Source organism: Semicossyphus pulcher, unplaced genomic scaffold (genome assembly GCF_022749685.1).
Source record: "Semicossyphus pulcher isolate SPU_LCO1_2020_fin unplaced genomic scaffold, fSemPul1.0.p SCAF_1, whole genome shotgun sequence".
Lineage (NCBI taxonomy): Eukaryota > Metazoa > Chordata > Actinopteri > Labriformes > Labridae > Semicossyphus > Semicossyphus pulcher.
The window spans coordinates 28,778,148-28,801,318 of NW_027211603.1; the positions used below are offsets into that span (position 1 = coordinate 28,778,148).

Below are 23,171 nucleotides of genomic sequence, written 5' to 3' on the forward strand. Positions count from 1 at the left end.
CTCTGTGTATCACTCCGCCTCAGCCAGGTGTTCTGACTGCTAATTAACATTACAGCAGAGCGTGTGTGTCTACATGGATCAAGCTGGTACCTCTGAATCACACAGCAGACTCTTTTTTCACTGGTTGATGATAAATTAAACAAACATATGAATGTACATGATAACAAACAGCGGATCTGTGGTAAACACTGTGATTACCTGCGGCCTCGTGCCAGCGACCGAATCACAGCCGTGATGATATTCAGCACAACATCACTCCCTCTCATGTGATACTTAAATGTATGGATCATTTCTGGGTGGATATCCTCATTTATTTTAAAATTTCTTGAATCTGCGCTATGAAAAGTCCTGTTGTATTAGTTAGGAGAAGTTCCTGTTTTTAGTACAAACGTAAATTAACTGGATTTCTTCTGTACTAAAGAAAATGTGAAACCGTGATGATTATAAGGAAAGACCTTCTAGGAGTGTCATATGGATTTTCATGGATTTATGGATGTTCATCTGAGATGGACATCAGAGAAAACCATCATCATCAGAGAAAATAGGTTGTACCGACTTTGTCAGGATGTGTTTGACTTCTGTGTTCAGAAATGACCAAAAGCGATAGAAAAAACACGTTGAAACCAATGACTGTATATAAAGATGGACAACGCGTTTCCACATCCTCTTTTCATCCCGCCCCTTCCGCTAAACAAAACACACATTTAACTTACACAAAAAGATCCCACACTTCGGTGTGTTTAACAGCAGAACAGCTTCTTGTGTTGGTCTGAGGTTAACGTTCACAGATATGTAAACTTCAGTGACTTGGTTTTAGTTACGTGTCCTCTCGTCGTTCCTCCTCTACTCTGCTAAACAGGAACAGATCGGCTGCAGGAGCCGGATTAGTCAACAGAGCTGTCAATCATCCTTTTTACAGCATCAAATAACTAATTAAAAATAAACTTGTCAGTAAACACTTTGACATAAATCAGCGTGATAAGAACTAACTATAATGACAGAAACCAGGTTTGAGAAAAATGTATTTGACGTGTATTTTGATTTTATAGTTTGACTCATGTCCCATCTGCTGACATGGAGGAGGCGGGCTTTATGACCTATACTGCAGCCAGTCAGCAGGGGGCGATAGAGAGGGTTTGGCTTCACTTTTAGGGAGCTGTCATGTCATCTATCTTTTTATACAGTTTATGGTTGAAATATACTGATTGGGCCACAAACTGTGATATAATATTCAGAAATCCCTTTGTTAATGTCACAGTTGCTGACCTCTGACCTCAGACCTCAGAGAAGACAGGTCTGTATCACCTCAGGAGGAAACAGAAGAGTAACACAGAGCGCACACTGAACTCATGCTGTCCAGCGTTCTCAGAGATGTAGATGAAGACAAGATTTAGTCAAATTTACACATCTTTATAAGACAGGACAAAATGGAAAAGGAGATCGTCTGATTGTTTGAAGACATTTTCTTAAGAGAGTCACATTAATACAAAGATCTATCATGGAATACCAGTATTTTATATACTGCAGTTGTTATACCACATTTTTATATTCTGTAACATGTGTACATGGTAATATGCCAACTTTGCTTCAAAAAGTGTTCAGTTAGTTCATCCAAGAAAAAAAAAAGAAAAGGAAAACTTTTTAAACAATATTCAACTCACCATGAAAGGATCACAATACCCTGCGAATGCTCACGGTCCGTGTCAGAATGTCTGTAAGCGTTTGTCTTAACCACAAGAGAATACACAAAAACTCGATGCTTTGGGGAACTCGTTGGACTTGATCCTGCCTTTCGTATAAAATACTTGAAATAACTGAATGCTCGTTAATGATTTACATCGTCCCGAGGGGAACAGAGACAACACTGTGATGCTGTGAGGATTCACGTCAGGATAGTAAGGAGGGGATGTGAAGAGTTCCAAAACGCTTCATATCCAGATACAACATACAATAAAAGTGTTGCCTGAGGTTTGTCATTGGGTGTCTGAGAAATCTACAGGATCCAGTCTGTAAAAACGGAATCATTTTGTCAACTGAGCATTAATTAACAATGATTCTTTGAAAGTAATATCATTTGGTTTTCTTATTTTTATTTTTTTTGCTGTTGAGCTTTTTGGGGTCATGTTTTTCTGCCACATTTTGGAACAAAACTCTTTAATTATTCCCACTGAATACTGCGATTTTACAAAAGATGGAATGCCAAATACCTCACAATAAGCTGGTCCACTTTGGCGGTGATTATTTTTGATGTACCGACCACATTTTAACACGAGAATCGACCCTCTCTAGTGCCTCCTCTTTGGCTGGTACTGAAGTCGCCTTTCTTAAAGCAACAGACGGGTGTAACACCTCGAAGTGCTTCACATGCAGAGGCCACAAGCAGGAGGAAGAAAACAGTGACTGTGAGTCATGTACAGCTGATAAAACAAGGAATCAGAGTAATAAAAAGAAAGTGTTGTTCTTAAACAGTGTGAGTAAAGAAGCCATCGTGTGTTGTTTTTTTGCGTGTGAAGTGACAGGATCCTCACATGATATAACACTTCAATGTTTTCAGTCAACAGCTCAACCTTCAGGAACGTCTTGCCAAGATTTAGACGAAAAGATTGATACCACTCTCATGACTGTGCAGTAAACATGAAGCTACTGTCAGCAGATGGTTAGCCTAGCTTAGCATAAAGAATGGAAGCAGAGGGAAACAGCTCACTAACTGATGTTATATTTTGTTTGTTTAATCTATAAAAAGACCAAAGTGTAAACACATCAAGTTGCAGTTTTATGGGGATTATAAGGGGACTATTTCTTGGCTGGATGCAGTGACCTCTCTGTTGATGACAAGGCTTTACAAGACTTAATTTCTACACTGTCCATGTCCAAATTAAACAACAGGACACAAAAAAGAAGTAGAGGTAGCCTGTTTGTTTACCTAATACAGAAGTGCCTAAAACCTGCATTCTTTCTAATGGCCAGCAGGGGGCGACTACACAAAATGTCTGATTGTATTAAACCAAATGGGAAAATGAGCATACTCATAAGTTGATTTATTACCTTAGTAAACATTTTCCTGAAGAGTTAATGGTCTCAATTTGTAATTTTGTAAATGATGGTCCCAGTTAGACTAAAATGGACAATAAAGCAGGGTATGCTTTAGGGCGTGGCTACCTGTGATTGACAAGTAGCTACCACAGCAACCTTTTAGGGCCTGTGCCCACTAACGTTGTTTTTTTGCGCTGGCAGCTCCCACAATCTCGCTTTCAGAGCGCTTCTCACCATTGTTACTGTTGCTAGGTAACGGAGGTTGTCTGGTGGCACTTACGCTTCCCTTGGTAGTGACCGTTAAGTCTGTTTAAATCACTCTGTATGTTTAATATGTACTTTGCTTTAAGGACATTTTATAAAGAAAACAAAAACAATGTAAAGGAATCATGTCCTGGCGTTAGCAGCTGGATATTATACCCGAGAAAAAACTAAAGGATTAGCTTCTCGGATTAGCTATCGTAAATCCCGCCCCTTCTTGATTTTGATTGGTCGGTGAGGGAGAAGTGAGAGAACTTAAAGTTGAACTATTTTCAGATGAGAGCGCTGTGAGCGCAGCAACAAAATAACAGCTGATGTCAAGGGCGTTTTTTTGTGCTGAACTGTGTTGGTCTGTATAGAAAATAGGCGCTGCCAGCATCAGTGGACACAGGCCCTTAACCAGGTATCCACCCTGTCATCCAAAAAAGGTCACTCCTGGCTTAGAAAAAAAAGATGGTGACAGCCAAAATGCCAAACTCAAAAATAAAGAAAAATTCACAGTCTATGCAGAGGCTAGAAAGTCATGTCCACTCGAGTGGAGAGGGAGATGGTGTTAATGTGGATGTTAATACTCTGAGACACAATTAAATGTCTTAACAAACATAGGGAAGTGGTTTCATCCGTAGGGATTTTACAGTTCAGATGGTTAAGTTCAAATTTAGGGGTCATAAACACAAACTGCACCATTCCTTTTGAATGACGTATTAAATGTAATTAGCTTAATAATTTAAGCTGACATTTATGAGCGCAGTATCAATCTTCCCCTCCAACGCTCAGCAGCAAAGATGAAAGTCGACCTCTCCCTTCACACTACAGGCTCTCTCAGGCCGCGTACGTGTTTCTCACACTGTGGCTAACAAATGATTTATACGTTCAGTTACAAAAAGGTTTTGTTCAGAGCAGAAAAGCAGTTTCACACCAAAAAGGCTGAAAGTGACAGAACAGTTTCTCAAAGCGTGTGTATGTGTTTGGAAAGTGTGGTGCAAGATATTATTCATCGACACATTATTCCTGCCATAAAAAGCAAATGAACTGGAAAGTGACTGCGAGGTTTCATCACCTCTTTGGAAACGTGTCGTGTTGATGGCTCTGAGTCGTCCCCCATCCTCCAGAGTCTCTGTGAATCAGCGTCAGCAGACTTTCCCAAGTGTATTCGCTGCCATTCACCTTCAGCACATAAGACAACTTACCAGCACTGACACAGGTAATTCCCAAGAGAAAGCTCCTCTAGATTAGGATGAGAACAAATACCATAGCTTTATACTTTAGCCACCCAGATCACAGTCAGAAAAGGAACCGAAATAACACCCGAAAAAATAAGTTAACATAATTTTGACACATAGAATTTTACAATATGTACATTATTTTTAAATTAAAATAGATTTGTCGGTTGTCTGATTGGGTAGGTCCTCTACAGAGTGCTTCCCTTTTTTTCAACCATCCAGTGTTAATCCACAGAAGCAGAGTTCCCATTAAAAGCTCAGTGCCGGACCCTCAGAGTGCAAGTAAGGCTGCCATCGTCGAGTCCCTGCCAATAGTTTGTCGGTGACGTCTTCAGACAGGGCTGAGCCCTTAGGTGCACGCATGGCAGACCGTCCAACACCCTGACAAAAAGAAATAAATATAAAATATATGTAATATTTCTATATATATTCATAAAACCAACCCAGGATAGATTTTAACTCTGATGTGTTCTCTCCATATATAATCAAACTGTGGCCATTTTCCTATTGCCAGTCCGCTTTACTTCCCTTTTGTCTCCATTTTTGTGTTTTTGCAGTTTTTCGAGAAAAAAAAGTCTTCTTCAAACCTGTACATCTTATACGCAAGTAAACAAAATGTAAAAGTGCGTGTTTTTTTGAATACGTTTTATCCACTATATCCAAAAGTGTTGCAGGCACTTAAGTCCTTCCCAAACATTGTAGGTGTTTTTCGACAGTGGAGCAGGTTGGTTTGGTTATTCCTGGATTCGTGTGGGTCGGTCTGTCCGTATGTCTCTGTCGATGTGTCTGTCTGGCGAGGAACGGGCCACCGCGGGCCGCTGCTAGCCCAGGATGTCCAGGTAGACCGGCGTGGCTTTTCCCATGGCGAACAGGACCTTCTGAATGTCCTTAATGTTCAGTCGCTGCTGCGGTTCCCTCTGCCAGCAGCCCAGCATGATGTCATAGACCTCTTTAGGACAAATCCTCGGCCTCTCCAGAACCCGGCCCTGGGTTATGCACTCAATAACCTGCGGAGGAGAGAGGGCAGCGGAGTGAGACAGACGATTTTCACTGACTGATTGCTTTGGTTTGCTCATAATGAGAAACCGATGGCACAGAGCAGGCTGTCCTTTGAGGTTCCAACTAATGAAACTGAGATGAAAGAAATAAACAGTATGCATTCAGTCTTAAATTTGTCCAATATTAAAGGGGAAACAAGATTTTATTTTTTCTGTCCCACAGCGCAGAATAACAACAACACTGAGTGTCTGTTGGGGTGGAGGTTTGAGATGCTGCTAAAAGGGTGATTGATCATTTCTTTGTTGGGCTTGTGCTCTAATTAGCCAGATGACTCACTGCTGTTGTGACAATTTGCCTTTATTATTTGTGTCAATTCCAGGCCACTGTAGCTTAAGAGGATGGATAGGGGTCTATTTGTGTCTAATGACTGCGGTGGCTCTGAAAAACTGCACAGAAAATGTGTCTTTTTTCTTTCTGATTGTCACCACATACCATTTATTCACGTTTTCGAACATATGCACTGATTCCACCTCAGTGAGTCTGTTTCTGTATGTTCTTCAGTTATTAAGGCAGATTATTTACCATCACAGCTGAATCGGAAGAAGCGAAATGCACCCCATGAAACGTATCATGGTGTCTGGCAATTTTCTGCTCTTACAAGCTAACAGCACGAGTGTGTCAGAACAAAGCAGTAGATTATCTGCTGCTATATGAAGCCTAATTTTCTGGAAAACATGCTTGTAAAACTGAAACCTGTGTTCAAATGAATACAATTTCTCTCTTGTTTATACTCCAAACAGCAAAAACCTGAAAAAATATATATAAATAATATTTGAGTACAAGACCTGCTTCTATTGTTCCACCTGTTGCATGTGTTTACCGAGGTGAAGCTCTGCTTTCTCACTATTGTTTTATTCTCTTTCTCATGTGTTGCCACCAAAGGATGAGAGGCCTGGCAGACGGACTACCTTGAGACTGAGGGAAAAGAGCTTCAGCTCCTGCAGAGACATATGGAGCCTCTTTGCATAAATTCCCAGCTCACAAACATTGCAAACAACCAACAACAGAGGCTGCAGTGGTCATGGCAACAGCATCCGGATGATCCTGGGAGTAATCATGAACAGCAGAGAAGTCGGCTTATTTACAACCATAATGGTAACCTATGGAAACGTTTTAATAATACACATACTACCATGTGATAGTAGATAGTAGTTGTATGTAAATTATGTTGGCTACGGACTCACCAACCCATTATATTTTCATTATTGCACATCAATTGACATTACCTGCTATATTGTAGTGTAGTGTACAGTGTGTTTAGGGTAACACTCAGAAACACACAAAACCCATTTAATCCAACAAGGCAGCAAAAAGATGAAAAATTATAACAGCACCAACTCGCATTCAGCAAATAAATAATAGTGTAGAGATGGGAGGGTCGACTCTTTTTACTAACTAGAGTTGGTATGAGTCACTCACTAAAGAGGGTTGGGTTTTGGAGTTACTTGGGTTAGTTACTTACCCATAGCTCGAATCCCCACCCCAAGAGCTCATAGAGCATACGCACTAGAGACTTTTGTCGCCCGATCGGAGATTAAATTTAATCGTGCCGCTTTTCTAGACGTTCTGATTGTCTTTGGACCTAATTGATCTAATTCTGATAGTAAAGCGAGTCACCTCGCAGGGTTTGTGACGCTTGCTTTTCCGTGATTGTGTGCAGAAAAAGTGCGTTTTGTGCCCTTGGGAGAGCGGGTACTGAGTTATTCAGGGAGTGATTTGTGTAATAAATCAATCAATCAATCAAATTTTATTTGCATAGCGCCAAATCATAACCAGAGTTATCTCAAGACACTTCACAAAAAGAGCAGGTCGAGACCGACTCTTTGTTATGTTATTTAAAGAGAGGCCCAACATGGATCACCATGAGCCGTACTTAGCAATATTCGGCCGAGTCCGACCTTTAGCTCATGGCAGGGAGTGAGCTCCGGCCACCGCACTGTGGAAGTGAGTACTGAGTTGAAAAAAGCGCCAAAGTGTTTTTCTCACAGGGCGAGGTGTATACAGTGGTCTGGCCTCAAATTCGCAGTTAGCAGTGGCTAATAGCGGGTAGGAGGGGCTAGTCAGTGAACAAGTTAGTGTAGATGAGGAGTTGAACGACACGTATCAGTATTTTTATTCCACGTGTTTTTCTCTGTTAAACCCTGCCGACTACATTACCCACAATGCCCTCTGAATGTTGACAGTGTGTGCCTGGGTGTGTTATGCTAGTAGCGGCTAATGTAGCCTCAGGTCACTCGCCTCAAGCATAGATGATGAGCGCGCTACAGAGTCATTTGTAGCCTTCAGCCCCAACAGACAAAGACTCAAGTGACATCACTTGAGGCAATTTATCAGATTTCAAGCAGCTTCGTCTGGAGCCACGGACAACTCGATCTAACTTTTTTTTCCCACAAATGCAGCAGACCTGTTATCAGACTTGGATGTGTTACACTTTTCCCTTTCAGTGGCTAACTGTGGCTTTAACTAAAGGCAATTTAACTGTACTTCAGCTCCTGTCTGTCTGCAGCCGTGTAACCAACTCTGACTGAGCTCATGGAAACACAATAAAGCAGCAGGTCAATGATTCATATGGTAATTTCAAAGTGATGTCCTTGGATAAACTGAGCCTTCAACCCTGATGTTTCTAACAGGTTCATATGGACCTCAAGCTGCCAATCCATGTAAGACTGTACAGCAGCCCTTGGCCAAATGTAAGGACAAACATTTCCATTTGATGCAACTTCCCTACATTTCAGATTTAAATATTGTAAATTATTCACCACCTAATTTATTTGGCAGCTGTAGATACTGGTTACTTTGCAAATGAAAGCCCCTGCACACCCACACAGGTGTTCTCAATTACCCCGGCTGATTACAACTCCAGTCAGGTGTGCGCTGAGACGAGCTGTGCGGGGAATATCTGATGTCACCAAACTGTATGCTTCTTACAAGTCTGATTACAGGGTCAGCTGTCCCGCCCCAGCAGGTACAACCAATGGAGCAGAAGCAGGAGGGAGATGTTTGTACACACCTGTGAGGGGGGTCTGTGGATGTGCAGAAGCTCTAAGACGGAACATTTATGACTACTTTATCAAATAGCAAATGTTTAGCAAATACACTACTTTATACAGAAGAATAGTTTATTTTGTGCAGATGGTAGCACGACTCCGGCCTCCCATCTTAACAACACACTCAAGCTCAGCTGCAGGGAGGTGAAGCTTTGCTGGATGGAGCAGCTGTTACAAAGTGACCGCGGCAGGATTGAAGCTGCTGAATAGAGTTGCAGACTAGTTTATGTTTGACCTCTGGTGTTCTCGATCAGCTTCCTCCAACTCTTCACTGAATCAATGTAATGTGAAATATACAAACTTAAGGCCTTGGGTTTGTTATGGTTGCATCACTCCCTCAAATGTTTCGTGCATCATTTTATACCCATATTCATCCCGACCTATGTGGAGTCTTTGCAAACTTTACAATGTCCTCTAGAGCTGAAATAAAGTTTGTGACTTTGAGCAGTGTTTGGCGGCAGAGCGGTGTGTAATGTCTGGCTCTTTGGTGTGCAGCTGCCTGTTTTGCATGTGTTGTTTTTTTGTGACAAAGAGGAACAAGGTAGTGTAGCCTATATAGTGCGGTGGTGAATGAGGCCTGTTTGAAACCCGGTCTTTAAATAGCAATGGGATAATTTATCATTGTCAGTGAGACCCAATTATAACTGTTGCTGTAATGTATCATTGTTTAATGCGAGAGACGAATCTGAATAACTGAATAATAAGTACAATAATTCAATCAAACACTACCTGGAGTCAAAATGACATTAGAGAAACAGTAGATTTACAGTTCTCATCTCATTACTCTGCCATAAGGTTTCACTCATGTAGTTTAATCAGAGCACTTCTGTTAGTGTTGCAAAAATCCAGATACACCGAAATGTGGAGAAATGAATGCATGTCAGTCCGCACATATTGACGTTTCAATTGGAATAGTTGCTGTGCATGCCACATGCCAGGTTATTGTTGTGGGTCAATTTAATTTTCTCTATATGCTAGTTTTACAAGAGGAATCCTAATTGAATTTTATTGATTCAAAGCAGAGCCTCCAATGAAAAAACAAACTAATCACGGCTGTTGTGTAATGCGGCATCTTGTCTGGTGGCAAAGCGACATCAATTTATCACCTCGTTTGGCCGGCGTGAGGCTCAGAGAGAGAGAGAAGAGAAAACAACATGAGGCAGTAGATTAAGATCTAAAATGGCTCTTTTCATTTAAATCTGCTATTAGAAGCTGCTGCTGTTAGCCCTCTGTGCTGCATGAGGGAAGGCCAGGCTGTTCAATCCCTTCATCTGAACCCTTTAATAACCACAGATGTCACTGGTGATACTGAATCAGATACCCAGACTTGAGTATTATCTGATAATGAGTACCCCTTTAATACTAGGTGATAAACATATATCCTTTCTTAATTATCATTCAACAGCAGTTTATTATACTAACCCTGTAATCATTTAATGTGATTACTATCACTGTTGTGTGGCCTGGTTCAGTTCACTGAAGAAACCATAACTTAGACCAAGATGAGGACCTAGAAGCAAGCTAAGCTAATGTTAGCTAATGTTAGCAGCTGCTAATGTCATCCTGACAAAGAGTTTTAACAGGAAACTGCTTTTTTGTGTTTTTGTCATTTAATCATTTCAATTTTAAAGTTATAATCTCGAAGATCTCAGTTTCGTTCTCTTTGGCCACACCTATGGTGAAAAATAGCGGTAACACACTACCCAGATATCCAGACAGTGTTGCCTGTGTGACGTCCACGGTTGGCTCCGGTTGTAACTCTTGATTTTCCTCGCTGACGGTCGCTTTCCTTTTCAGACTGTTTGCTTCATCTGAGCGTCAAATTTGTTTCTTTTTCTTTGTATTTTAACTTATTTTTGAAGTTGTATCTGTAGTCATCGATCTTTTCTTTGTTTGTTCAGCCATAGTAGATTACTGTTTACTCGCAACGCTTGCAGAGACCGGAAAAGCAGCCGCTAAGCTCCGCCTACCCTCTCTGGCAGACCAACCACTGCTGGGTGATGGAAAACGCGTCACTAACTGGGCGCCGCTGGTGATTTTTTCTGCTAAAGTCACACCAGACACCCAGTCTGTAATACTGACAATGCAAAGGCTTTCATCAGTGGGCCACAGGCACAATCACCTTACTGACTTAACATTTATGTACATGAAAATCTTTGAATCTATATCTTTAAATGTAAAATAAATAAATTTTTTAATTGTGTGATTGGAAAAGTTCTTTGCCAGTTTTGACATTCACTAAACTCTGCTAGCAACGCATTGTTAATGTTTGCTAACATCATACAATCATACCTAAAAACAGTTCTACTTTTCTTCCCCTATAGTTGCAAATGGCAGCAAAAGTAGACACTATTCAAAAATATTATATAATAATATAATATAGAACAGCTATAATTTAAATGATTTCTATAAACAAAATGTGATGACCAAAATACCAAAGTGCATTGTCGTACTTGTTCAGTGTAAGACAGCAGACATCCAGCTATCACAGTCCAGACAGAGACCATCCTCTAACTTTAAATAAATCGTGTGTTTTGGAGAAGGAGACAAGTGTATTTTATGTGGTATTGGATTGGTGCATGTTGTCGTCACACAACGTCGCATTTAAAGCAATATCTATGATTTTGGTTTCGGTATCTGTACAGCTCTGTTAATGACATCAATCAATCAATAACATGTATTGCTTTTTATGTGATTTGATTGCTTGCCCCCATGAGATTTTAAGATACGCAGAGAAAGACTTTTTACCTCTGGATAACCTGAGGCTTTAAATAATGTGTGCCTGAAGGCCTGACATACAGCCTTTGATAGAGTAAATAAACAGTATTATATGCAGGTCTATCTAACTGCTTGAGGCTCTTTGTACCTCGTTGTTTCCCAGCTGAAACCAAGGCTGCTTCCCATAGGTAAAGATCTCCCACAAGATGACTCCGAAGCTCCAGACGTCGCTTTCCGTAGAGAATTTCCTGTACATGATGCTCTCAGGAGGCATCCAGCGAATAGGTAGCATGGTATGTCCTCCAACCTGAGGGAAGATAGAAAAGAGGAGATCTTTAATACAAATGAAATATTGAAGCTACAGATTAGAAAATTCAGTCATCAACAGGACTCCCAGGCGCCGGGGGATTAACTGTCCTTGCATGTAAGCGATACGCCGGGCTTAACATCTCATGAATGTGCGCCGTGCAGCTGGATGTTGACACTGATGCAGTGCAGGAAAGTGCTGACTTATCTGCCACCTCCTCCGTATGTATTGAACATCAGGATGGGAAATGCTTTAGGTTATGGTATTAAAGCGCCCCTTTGTTCTTGATGAAAAATAGCAATCTGCACTTCTTTCTGAGGCATTAAGCAGAGGATCAGAGTCTCAAAGACGGGAATTGAATGTGCTCTAATCAGTTTTTAAATAAATCGCTTTCAGCCGAGGAGAAACTGCTGAATGCCTCCTCCTATAGATCCTTACACTAAAGCAGCTCATATGGCTTCTAATGTTAATGTGAGCATTTCAATTCTTTTGTATATCCTTTTCACATCATATAAACATGTAAACCTTGCACATTCATAAGAAGGAGAATCAGGACAGCAGCTCAGGCACGGGGAGATATCAGCTGTAAGCTCTTTAATGTCTTCAAAGCAGCAGAACATGAAATGAAGTCTCCCTTGCTGTAAATCCTCCCAGGCTGGATATTAATCGATTAAACAATCGTCCATTAATCATGCCGGCTCTCAGCTTCCATTAGCAGGCATTGTTTTAAAATCTATTTCCCATTCATGTCACTGGCCGGGCTTTAATCATGGCGGCGATGAGCTGGACAAGACTGATGTGGGAATGAGCGGAGAAGTATTGCAAGTTTCAGCTAAGAATCCAGCATTAATTACAGTGATTATTGTGGAGCTCACGAGTCAAAGCACACTATTGACAGACAATGTTATTAATATGCTGCTGTGATCTGCTGCAAAGCCCCCAGAACCACTGCAGAGATTGGTTTCCAGACGAGGACGAGTGTTTCAGAGCACCAAATCTACTTCCTACTAACTACTAACAAGCTGTTATCACCTGAATGGAAGTCCTTACTTAGGTTTCATGACGATGACTGAGCAGTCTCATACTCCATAAAAATGTGGATATAGCCACTGTGATGTCCTCCTCTGAGGCCTTGAGCTCGGCATTGTGGCTGGTGACATCTTGTTTTTTTTCAAACAGGAAGTGACCATATTTGGAGGACAGGATGAATACACATTATCGCCTAACTATCCTGGTTGACAGGCCAGTGTGGGAACAACTTTGGATTAAACTCCAAATGGGACCATTACTGACTAAATGAGCATCATGCTGTTTTAAGGAGGACTTGAAAGTAGGTACGGAACTAATTAGGAGGCTTCTACTGAAGTGGGGTCAGTTTCTTATCTGGTTTCATATAATCAAACTTCTTATCGCAACCAGTGGAGTCACCCACTGCTTGCCAGTAGACAGAATGCAGGTCAAAGGCACTTAACTTTTGAAACCTACATCACTTCTTAAACTCTATGAACATTGAAGACGCAATTGAAAGCCGAATGAAAAAAAAACTAGAAAGTAGGCCTTGAGTAAAGTTGTAATTTCCATGTATAAGACATTTACTGTCTTAATAAAAGAAAGTCTTAAACAGCGTACATCCATCCATCCATTATCTACAACGCTTATTCTGTTCAGGGTTGCAGGGGCTGGAGCCTAGCCCAGCCGCCATTGGACGAGAGGCGGGTTACACCCCGGATTGATCACCAGTCAATCACAGGGTTGACAGAGACAGACAACCTTTCACGCTCTCATTCACACGTACGGGCAATTTTAGAGTCACCAGAAAAATCTTTGGACTGTTGGAGGGAGCCGGAGTCCCCGCAGGGAACACACACATGCAGAGGGAGAACATGCAAACTCCACACAGAGAGGCCCCCTACGTCCCAACCGGGGCTCAAACTAGGAACCTTCCAGCTGTGAGGCGACAGCAGGACAATAAACGTGAAATGGAAATAATGAAATGTGGTGAATAAGTAAAAAGCACAAAGAAAAAAAACAGTTATAAAGAATCCATAGGTTTGCCAATACACAGCAGGCTATGTACTTATAATACTGCTATACCGAGCGTGTTTTTTTTCTCCAAATGTTGGACTGACAGCAGCACAATATTAACATACAGAGATGGGTAAAGATGTGTAATGATATTTAATATGAAGTCATATTTAATGTGCAATGACATTGTTATATTATATATAATATATAGGGTCATATACCAAGACATGAACAATATCAACTTTATGCATTTCTTCTATCACTACTGCTACTTTCACAATGATATCAATCATAACAATCATTTTTATTACTGTTATATACAGCATGTGTATACGTGTGGACATGTTAAGTTTGCACATCAAATCTATTCGCACAATGTGCAACTACAATACATTTGTTTGATTCTATTTTATAACTCTGATTACACAGCGATATTTACAGTACTTATTGTCTGGAGTTTGTTGTCGTATCACTTCCTCGCGGGATTTTGGCTGTCACTTAGTTTTGTTATCTGCTTCACTTTTTGGCCTTTGCTGTCTATCTTATTGTTATCTTGACATTTTCAGCAAGATAACGGTGAGATGGATTTTTAAGCCCCTTTGAGGTTTTAATCTCTGAGTCGGTGGAAGTAGTCCTACAGCGTATCAGACACACATCTATCAAACATCCATCATCACAACCAGCCATCCATGCATCCACTGATCCACCCATCCAACCGTGCATCCATCTCTGCTCAGAGCTTAGGGACAAAACACAGTCACACACACACACATATATCATAAGCTTTGAAATCATCATCAGGACAACCTCTTACTGTATAAATATGGCTCCACTGCTCCAATCAGATTCAAGCTCCTCTCCAAACTCCATTTACAGGCTCCAACATCTGTGTGCCTTCAGCTGCGAGCATTGTGTGACATTTTAAGTATGGAGGGAATAAAAAAATCAGCCCACGTCTTTCTAATTACCTCCTGGTTCCGTAGCGCGCTCATCGCACATTTCCTTTGAAAGTCAAACACAATCTCTGCGTGTCAGCTTGACGCAGCAGATGAAGCTTCTGGATGTTTTAAAGAAACATGAGATTTGTCAATGTGCCAGAAAGCTGCTTCTTTGCGGGCTTTTATTCAGACCGTCCTCTGGTTTGTGCACTTCATCAGATTTACTGCTGAGTGCGAGGCCTCTGTTTCTTTGCCTTTACTCGTCCTTCATCTGTAACCTTCTCTCAAGTCCTGGATGGGTTGCAAAAGCGAATGGTACATCCATTACTTAGTGTCTGTGTTAAATTCTCAGTTACTTTCAGCTAGCTTCAAGGGGTTATTCATAAATTCACAATAGAAAGAAATAAAAATGTTGGGGTAATGGGCTAATGAATGATGGTATCTGAATGGAGTATCGACTGGCATATTCGCAGATACACACGTTTGTAATAGTGTGACATGTTTATCGCAGCAGCAGAACATAGCTAGTGTTGGACCTCATCACGCCTCGCAGATTTATCTTGCATACATGTTGAGGAGTGATGAGATAATATCTTAAACCCGTCTAGCCGGAACCTGCAGGTGGATGCTGGAGCTAAAAGTGTGAGTGCAGTACCGGTGCAGGGCAGCGGTGGCAATGACATCATGCAGCTTAAATAGACGACAGACTGGGAGGAAGTGTTTGTCGAGTGATTGTTGAGAGTGACGCATGTCAAGTGTGAAATCAGTGCAGCTCGAGTTGCCTGCTTGAACTAGGTGTTGCTCAATTTTTGTCAGTATTCGAGACATGCAAAGATAGTGATGTTGGTTGTTGACCGACTCTTGACACGATGTAAGGACTAGCTTAATGGTGAAATCTGTTTGAATTTAGCTGTGCATGAATCTCCTCTTAGTGCAAAGTTTTGGGTTTGAACTTTAAGTGAACAATCTAAAAAAATAAAAGAAATAAAAATGAAATGTTCATTTATATTACACAAAGTTGCTCACTTCAACATATTCAAAGAGTTTATGGTCACAGTCTACGCGTACTTGGTCCGGTGTGAGCAGTAGCTTATATAGTAGCTGTCACTTTTCAGTCCAAATTCGATACATCGTTCCAACCTGGTGAAATATTAATAGTTGGAATTGTAATGATGTGATCGAATTCAAAATTGAAGCACAGCAGATAACGCTAACACAAACAAATAAGTAATCTGCTGTCCAACGTCCCAGAGTGCTAACATGTTTAAAGCAGTATGTCTTGTACTTCAACCGATGGTGATAACACGCCACCTGCTACAAACCAATGGAGGAAACTAACGAGCCGAGTCGTTGTTAACCTTCCTTGCGTCAGCGTCCCGACCGTAGTCAGAAGGCACAGGGGAGGCTTCTTGTTGTTCTGCTCCAGGGCCGACCCAGCTGGAAATGGTTTGTTCTAAGAACATTCTGAGAACGTTACGTGCGATGTTCTGGTAATGCTTTGAGCAGGAAGTTTTTATTTGGTTCCCAGAATGTCCCGTTTAATAGTCGGAGAACGTTCTCTGAAAACATGTTCAGAACGTTGCAGTGAGAAGTCACATTTCAGGAACATTTTATAAATCACGTTCTGATAGTTCAGGCCGTACTAACATCCTGACAAGATCCTCAGCATGTTGTCGTGAGCATGTTCTACTTTTGTTCTTATGTAACATTGAGCAAATGTTATATAAAAGGCGTTCTGACATCCGAGGCCTCAATAACATCCTGAAAACATCTTCACAATGTTGCAGTTAAAACATTTTAGTTTAGGTTTTAATGTTACAAGAACTTTATTTGAAATGATAAACATCCTTAAAACGTTCTTTGAATATTAGATTAAAACGTTTCCTTTCAAACATAATTAGAACTTGTAGGTAGTGTTGGCCAGTGTTATGGGAACGTTCCCTGCTAGCTGTAGCTAGCTTCGGGGCTAACTCCTTCACTTCGGGGCTAACTCCTTCACCAGCAGCGTGCAGCAAGCAAGATACTGGGGCGCGGCTTGAGTCTGGAGGAGTCATAGGCTTCATTAAGTACAGTAGTTCTGTTGTTTACACAGCTACCGATCACTCTTTTCCCTGCTCCGATCCCCGACACGCAACTCATGCACACACTTCCGTTCTCTCTCACCCGCTCTACCCTCCCACTCTCACGCACTTAGCTCTTCCCAAAACAGAGTCACGCTTCTAGTGAAAGGCCGTGATACAGAACTGATCATCTCAACACCAACGCACCGCAGAAGTACTGTATGCACCACTACGTACCCAATATGGAGTTGTTTTTGGCAAAAAAGTTATTGGAGACTCTATTTGTTCTACAGTCACACAACAACTAACAGAGGTCAGATCAGATGCTGGCTTCTTTAAGCACTTTACTTGACAATGTTATAGTTATCCTATAAAGACCACTTGTCAGCACACTGGTGGTTCAGTAAAAGTTGCGTAGTCTCACTTTGAGAACAGCTTCATTCAGCTCGTGGCGGCTGCAGGAAGGTTCACAGAAGGTGAAGTTTACTCTGAAAACAAGAGGCTTAAAATAACCTTTAGGCTTTATTTAAAATCCAGACAACCCTCGACACAACCTTGACGAAGTCTGCCACAAATGGTTAATACAAACTGACTTCCACAATGCAGGAACACTCTCTGGGTATCGGCGGCTGCTCTGGTTGGAGGCATGATTTTCCTGTTTCGGACCTCGGAGCTCCTCAGAGTAACTTCTTGTTTTCAGTTTCCAGAAGAGGTCGATAACTGCACAGCATTTACTCCGCTGTGATATCACAAGGCTGCATGCCTTCCTTACATTTAACACAAATCGATACTTGTACACATGCCCCGAAGGTCAACAAGACCATTAGAGACAGTTTTATACAACAGCAGCAGCGATATGCTGACTGTGAATGAAACTCACACTCCATTAACCTTGGGAATGTTTAACTTTTGGTCTTAGCGGTGTTTCAGCAGAAAAATGGACGGCATCATTTCACTCACATTCCTCTTCCTCTAAAATGGAAGGAATGTGGACACGTCATTTTACACTGGTGAGTCTTTATCTCTTTGAACAAGTGATGAGCTCTACTGTACTGGGGTGATTTGGCTCAGAGGTAGAGCGGGTCTTCTATTAATTGTAAGATTGGCGGTTCAAACCCTGGCTCCTCCAGTTGGAAGTGTCTTTGGACAAGATACTGAACCCTGAACTGGCCCTGAGATGTTTGTAAAGTGCTAAGAGAGGTTTAAATACTAGAAAGGCGGTCCATTAATATAAGTGCTTTATGGGCAAGCGGAGCTAAAAGATGTGTCTACAGAAATCAAAATAAGGATCATTTGGTTATGTTGAATCTTTGCACTCCCATAATCCTTTGCAAACTGTGGTTTGAAAAAATTTTTATTTTCTCCTATTTATCTGAAAGTCCACAGAGGCTTTGCTGAGCACACACTTATTTTCCAGCCCCTTCCTGCTTCACATTAATACATTTACACATATTTACACCTCAGAGCCGCCCGCTCCGACCACCGTCCTCTTCTAATCCCACCAGGGGTTAAGAGCCCGGCTCGGCCGCGTCTCTGCATCGAGCTGTAAAGTGAGGAGAGAACTCTTCTGTGTCCTTTTTTATGGATCCCACGGTCACAATTCTGCTTCGCTATAACTCACCCAAGGGCATCTGAGGTATTAGCAGAATCTCTGCGACTAAAACATCTTTTACCTCCTAATTTCTCCAGCTCCTCCCTGCCACCTCGCTGCCTGTCTGAGCCCCAGACTAAACAAATATGATCCTGCGCCGCCCTGGAAGACAATCGAAGCTTGTGTTGTTTTTCCTCTGATAAAAAAGTAATTAAGTTAAACATAAATTTAAGAGGTTTTTCAGGTAAGGTGCCCTTTCTCTGCTTCCTAAACCCACACAGGATTTATTGACAGAGTGAGTTTTGTGGCGGCGAGGCGAGTTGGCAGTAGTTTCCTTCGCATCGCCCTCAACCTCATTTTCCAGGGTTCTTCTGCGAGCTAATGGCCAAATGAACACTGACTTATAGCCCACCTGGTCTCATTAGGCATGCCACGTTTTAGTATTGTACACAACATTAAGCCAATATTGATGCCGGGACCAGTCGCCCCGTTGTGTAAAACCTGTGGGCCGAGCCAAGCTAGGCGGGCTGAGCGGGGTGAAGGAGTGGGTGAGGGGCTGTATACCAATCCGTCCCCCCGTGGAGCTTTATACAGATTAAACAAAATTAATTAAGTTCCTGTTAGTCTAAATGACTTATCTGAGGTCCACCCAGCCCATCGCACGCAAGGCTGAACCTCATCAGATGCATACTAATGATTCAGCCGCTGCTGCTGTGGCAAGGGGCATTAAAACTGGCTGACTCTCTGCTTCCCAAATGATTGCATGCTATCACCTTGGGTTTTTGTGACAAGGCCACGGCAATTAGCTCGGAACATGGGGGAAGGAGGAAAGAAAAAAAGGCTGAACACATAATAAAAATAAAATAATTGCCCCTGTAATTATCCTCATCTTTCTCACTCAATGTCACATGGAGAAGCCGGCAATACTCTGCGGGGAGTGAGGAATGAGTCTGGGGCTTTTTTCTGTTGCTGTGTAAACTGGATTAGTGCTCTGCCTGTCCCACCGTGGCAGGGGAGTGATTGGATTAACGGCGTGGAGAGCACAGCAGCATGGCAGGGGGATAGATTACTGGCCCAGTAGGGCTCTTCGATGGGCGCTCCGCGGCCCGCAGGGAGCCCTGGGAGGCCCCAGACATCTTAAAGGGCCCCGATAACCATCTATACATTCTCTCTCCCTGCTTTAAGAGCATGGCTATCTCTGCTCTCCGGCTCAAACAGCAGCGAACACAAGTTCACTTTGAGGGCTATGATGTCCATTAGGTTCCTACCTGCTGCGCTGCTGCCAAGAGCAGATAAAGTGGTATCTACTCCGGCTGCTGCATGCTGGTGGGTGGTGAAAGTTTCTGAAGGATTCCAAACACACCCAAACAGACACACACACACACACACACACACACACTATTGCTATCATGCAATTTTACATTCACATTTTCAGTGCTTAGCTCTCCACACCAACTTGGGCTGACAATGTGTAGATAGGTGTTTTCTCTGGGCTGCTGCTGACTCTGTAACTCTGAATATTAAGTTATTAACAGGGCAGCCCTGAGATGATGTTCAGTTACACGTCTTCTGGAAAACGATGCTGTATGCGCTGCACTTGGACCTTAGCTCAGCAAACTCTCTTGGAAAATAGATTCATGTCTCATCTTTTTAACTTGTATTGTAATTCAGGTAACCTTGCTGCGTCTTTGATTATATTTTATTCTTTCTTATAAAACAGGTTTTTCTTGTTCTTTAATTGCTCCTTTTTTGTTAGTGTGTGTTTTAATCTGATTTCGTTTTGTCAAGCACTTAGGGCTGCATCTCTGCATGAAAAGCCCTTTAAAAATAAAGTTACTATTATTCACTTATCACTGGGTGCAGAGTGAGGCACAAAGGGGCTGTGTTTAGTCTCTAAATTGTCACAGGTGTGTTATGTGCATTAGATAAAATTAACCAAGTTGAGCGTCATCTACCACCATTTAATAACATAGGTGAGCCGACACATGCTCTGTGTGATGCGCTGTCACTGTCACTGTCTACAGCTATGCTAGCTGCTCTGTGAGAATGCTACAGGCACAGTAATGCTTTGAGCTAAATGCTAACATGCTGAAAAATGGCAGCTGCTAAGATGATCATTAGCAGGTTTTATGTTAACCATGTTCACTAAATGAGTTTACTTTTAAGCTAACGTTAGCGCGCTGAGATTTGCTGATTATCACAAAACTCAGAGGCTGTTGGGAATGTGAACGTGTTTGCAGATGAAAAACGTTTTTCTATGGTACAAAGTATTTGCCTAACTAACATTTTGACCTTTGACACCCTCAGAAGTGAAATTTAGGGGGGTTTATAAGAGGCTCTAGCGTAAGTTCAGTCAGGAAGATGTTGCATGCTGGTTCTATTGTTCAGATCTCATACCATCCTGCTCGCTCCCCTCGCGCATCCTCACTCTTACATTCCTGCAGTCATCAGCTGTTCTCATCACCTGGTCACATCGCACTGCAGCACACTCTCATTGTTAGCCTATCATGTTGTTGCTGTTATTTTAAACATGTTTTTTCTCTGCCTCTCCTCTTCTCTGCCAACCCTCCACCTCCCCGTCACCCCCCAGTCTTCATCATCACATCAGCCCCAGATGACATCATCAGCCACCACCACTAACTGGACTCCCTGGGGGGGCTGTATCTTGCGGCCGCTCAGGGCCGACACTCTCCAATCATCTCCCCGTAGAGTCCAAGCGCCAAAGACTTCTGATTCATCACCACATCGTCATTGTAAAATAATTGTTTTTAAAGAGGCTTGTTTGCAGTCTTTCTATGTAACATTAGCAAAGCTTTGTTATTTATTTCAACCAGTGTGACACTGTCTGAATGCAGAGCAGGATATTGTTAAGAAAAAGCACCTGCAGTTAAATCAAAGAGTAAACAAAGTTGACTAAATGAAGGAACAAAATTTTACATTTGGGTGGAAAATGTTAAATATTTTAAAATCAGAATTTTTGAATCACCAACTAATTATTTTTTCCTCTTGTTCCTGGCAGCAACATGGTTATCTAGAGGTTAACTAGATTTCAGGAAGTTGATGCTGCAAGCCAAAAATAGGTTTGCACATAACCTCTAACTTTTATACTTGTTTTTTTATTGTTTAAAAATGCAAAATGTAACATCTAACAGAAGTGAGATTGCTGGTTAACAGGTTTTGTTAGCTTTGGCACAGCATGGCTAGCTAACTTCCCTGCGTCCCGTTTTAAAGCTCAACTAGGCTAATCAGCTTCTTGTGGTAGCGTATCTACCTACAGACATGAGAGTGGTAAACACTCTCAACAAACTCTCTGCTGGACAGTGACTCAACATATCTCCCAAATTGTTGAACAAGCTCCAAGGAACGAGGGAAACCGTTTTCTCAGGCCTTCTGAAGCCAGACTTCCTCTGAGGTCAACGCTAGCATCTCCCGTGCTCCGGAGTGCGAGGCTAGAAAAGAGAGAAACCGAGACCCAAGGGAAGAGGCAGAACAAGACTTTTTTTCTTCCCTCCATGCAGCAGTAATAAATATGGCCTGTGTACTCATTAGCAGCAGGCTGCATACAGTTTGGAGAAGCTTGTGGTGATAAATAATGCAGCAGAGGAGTGTCTGTTTGATCCTTGAAACAGTAGAAACCTGGGGACCATTTTACTTCAAAGCAAAGCAGTGCAGGTAAGCAGAGACTCCCTGGCAGAGTCACAAAGAACACCAAGTCCTTGAAAACTGAGTCATTAGATTCAAACATTGGTGCACTGTTTGATCGTCATTAGTCCTCGATTCCAACATTTCTGTTGCCTAACTTGTAATCTGGACCCATGTTCTCTTTTTCTAACAGCATCCTTTACATGCAAACAATGTTCCAGTCGTGAGGGGAAAATCACGCCGCTGCTAAAAGTCAACACAAACACAGGGCAAGCCTCTGGAGAGAAGTGTGAGGAGTTTTTAATGTTCCCTACCGAAAGTGTAGAAAGTGGAAGCGTCTAAATCTTCTCTGCAGACAGGAAGCTATACGTCAGTGTTCATCATTTCACTGTAATGAGCTCTTTTTGAGGCAATTTCTCTCCTTGTCTGAAAGAACTAACAGCAGTCTACCTGCCACCAGGAGTTTAACCCTTTAAACGCTGCCATATAAATGAGGCTGCCAGTGCATACATTGGTATTTCTGCTTATTGTGATGCCATTTCCTGGAGTCTGTTTGAATGCGCAGTATTCATAGAATCTGTACAGGCTGAGCTTAAAGCATATTTGGCAAACAAATTGAAAAAAATGATAGTTTCTAAATTGTGTTTAGATTGTGTTTACATTTTTAAATCAGATGTAGGGTATTAGCTGTGTCCAAATTTAGGAGCTGCATCCTTCGAAGGACATAGCTGAAGGCCGATTGCGTCACAGCGGTGCGTCGAAGGCTGTCCCATTTCAAAAGCTCCTTCATATGCAGCCAACAAATGCGTCCTCCTTTTTGCAGACCACGAAGGATCCATTGGGTGCATCCTTCATGGCCCAACGTATCCAGAGATTCATTGCACGCCAACTTAAATTGGCTGACGGATTCTTAAGCGGCCGAGGAATACACTTTAAGTTTTTGGTTTCAACTTAATCAAATATCTAGCGATACAGATGTTGTACAAACTAAATATTATCTTCAAAAATATAGGTGTTAGTTATGTTAGCTAGTTAGCCAGCTAGCTACCTGTTGCTAGGTGACGCAAGAGTAAGGGTGGGAACAGCTAGGGACTAAAACAGGAAATCCTCCGTAGACCAGACCGTCTCATTTCAGTTCGGACTCTGACGCAGGCTACGAAGGACTCATCCTTCGTAGCCTGCGTCCTTCATAAGATCCAGCCCATGAATTAAGACACAGCTACAGATCCAAAATAATTCCTACTGTAGAAACGTGAACACATTATTT

General features: G+C 41.9%; 1 protein-coding gene across 1 annotated transcript in view; it reads right to left on the reverse strand.

The window, feature by feature from the left end:
• Positions 1-4,532: 4,532 nt before the first annotated feature.
• ntrk3b (neurotrophic tyrosine kinase, receptor, type 3b) overlaps positions 4,533-23,171 on the reverse strand; it is a 229,834-nt gene continuing 211,195 nt past the window's right edge. Inside the window, exons 15-16 of the mRNA XM_069657671.1 lie at positions 11,490-11,648; positions 4,533-5,524 (exon numbers count right to left, since the gene is read on the reverse strand). Of these exons, the coding sequence (XP_069513772.1) occupies positions 5,339-5,524; positions 11,490-11,648 (345 nt within the window). The 3' untranslated portion in view covers positions 4,533-5,338. The remainder of the gene's footprint in view (positions 5,525-11,489; positions 11,649-23,171) is intronic.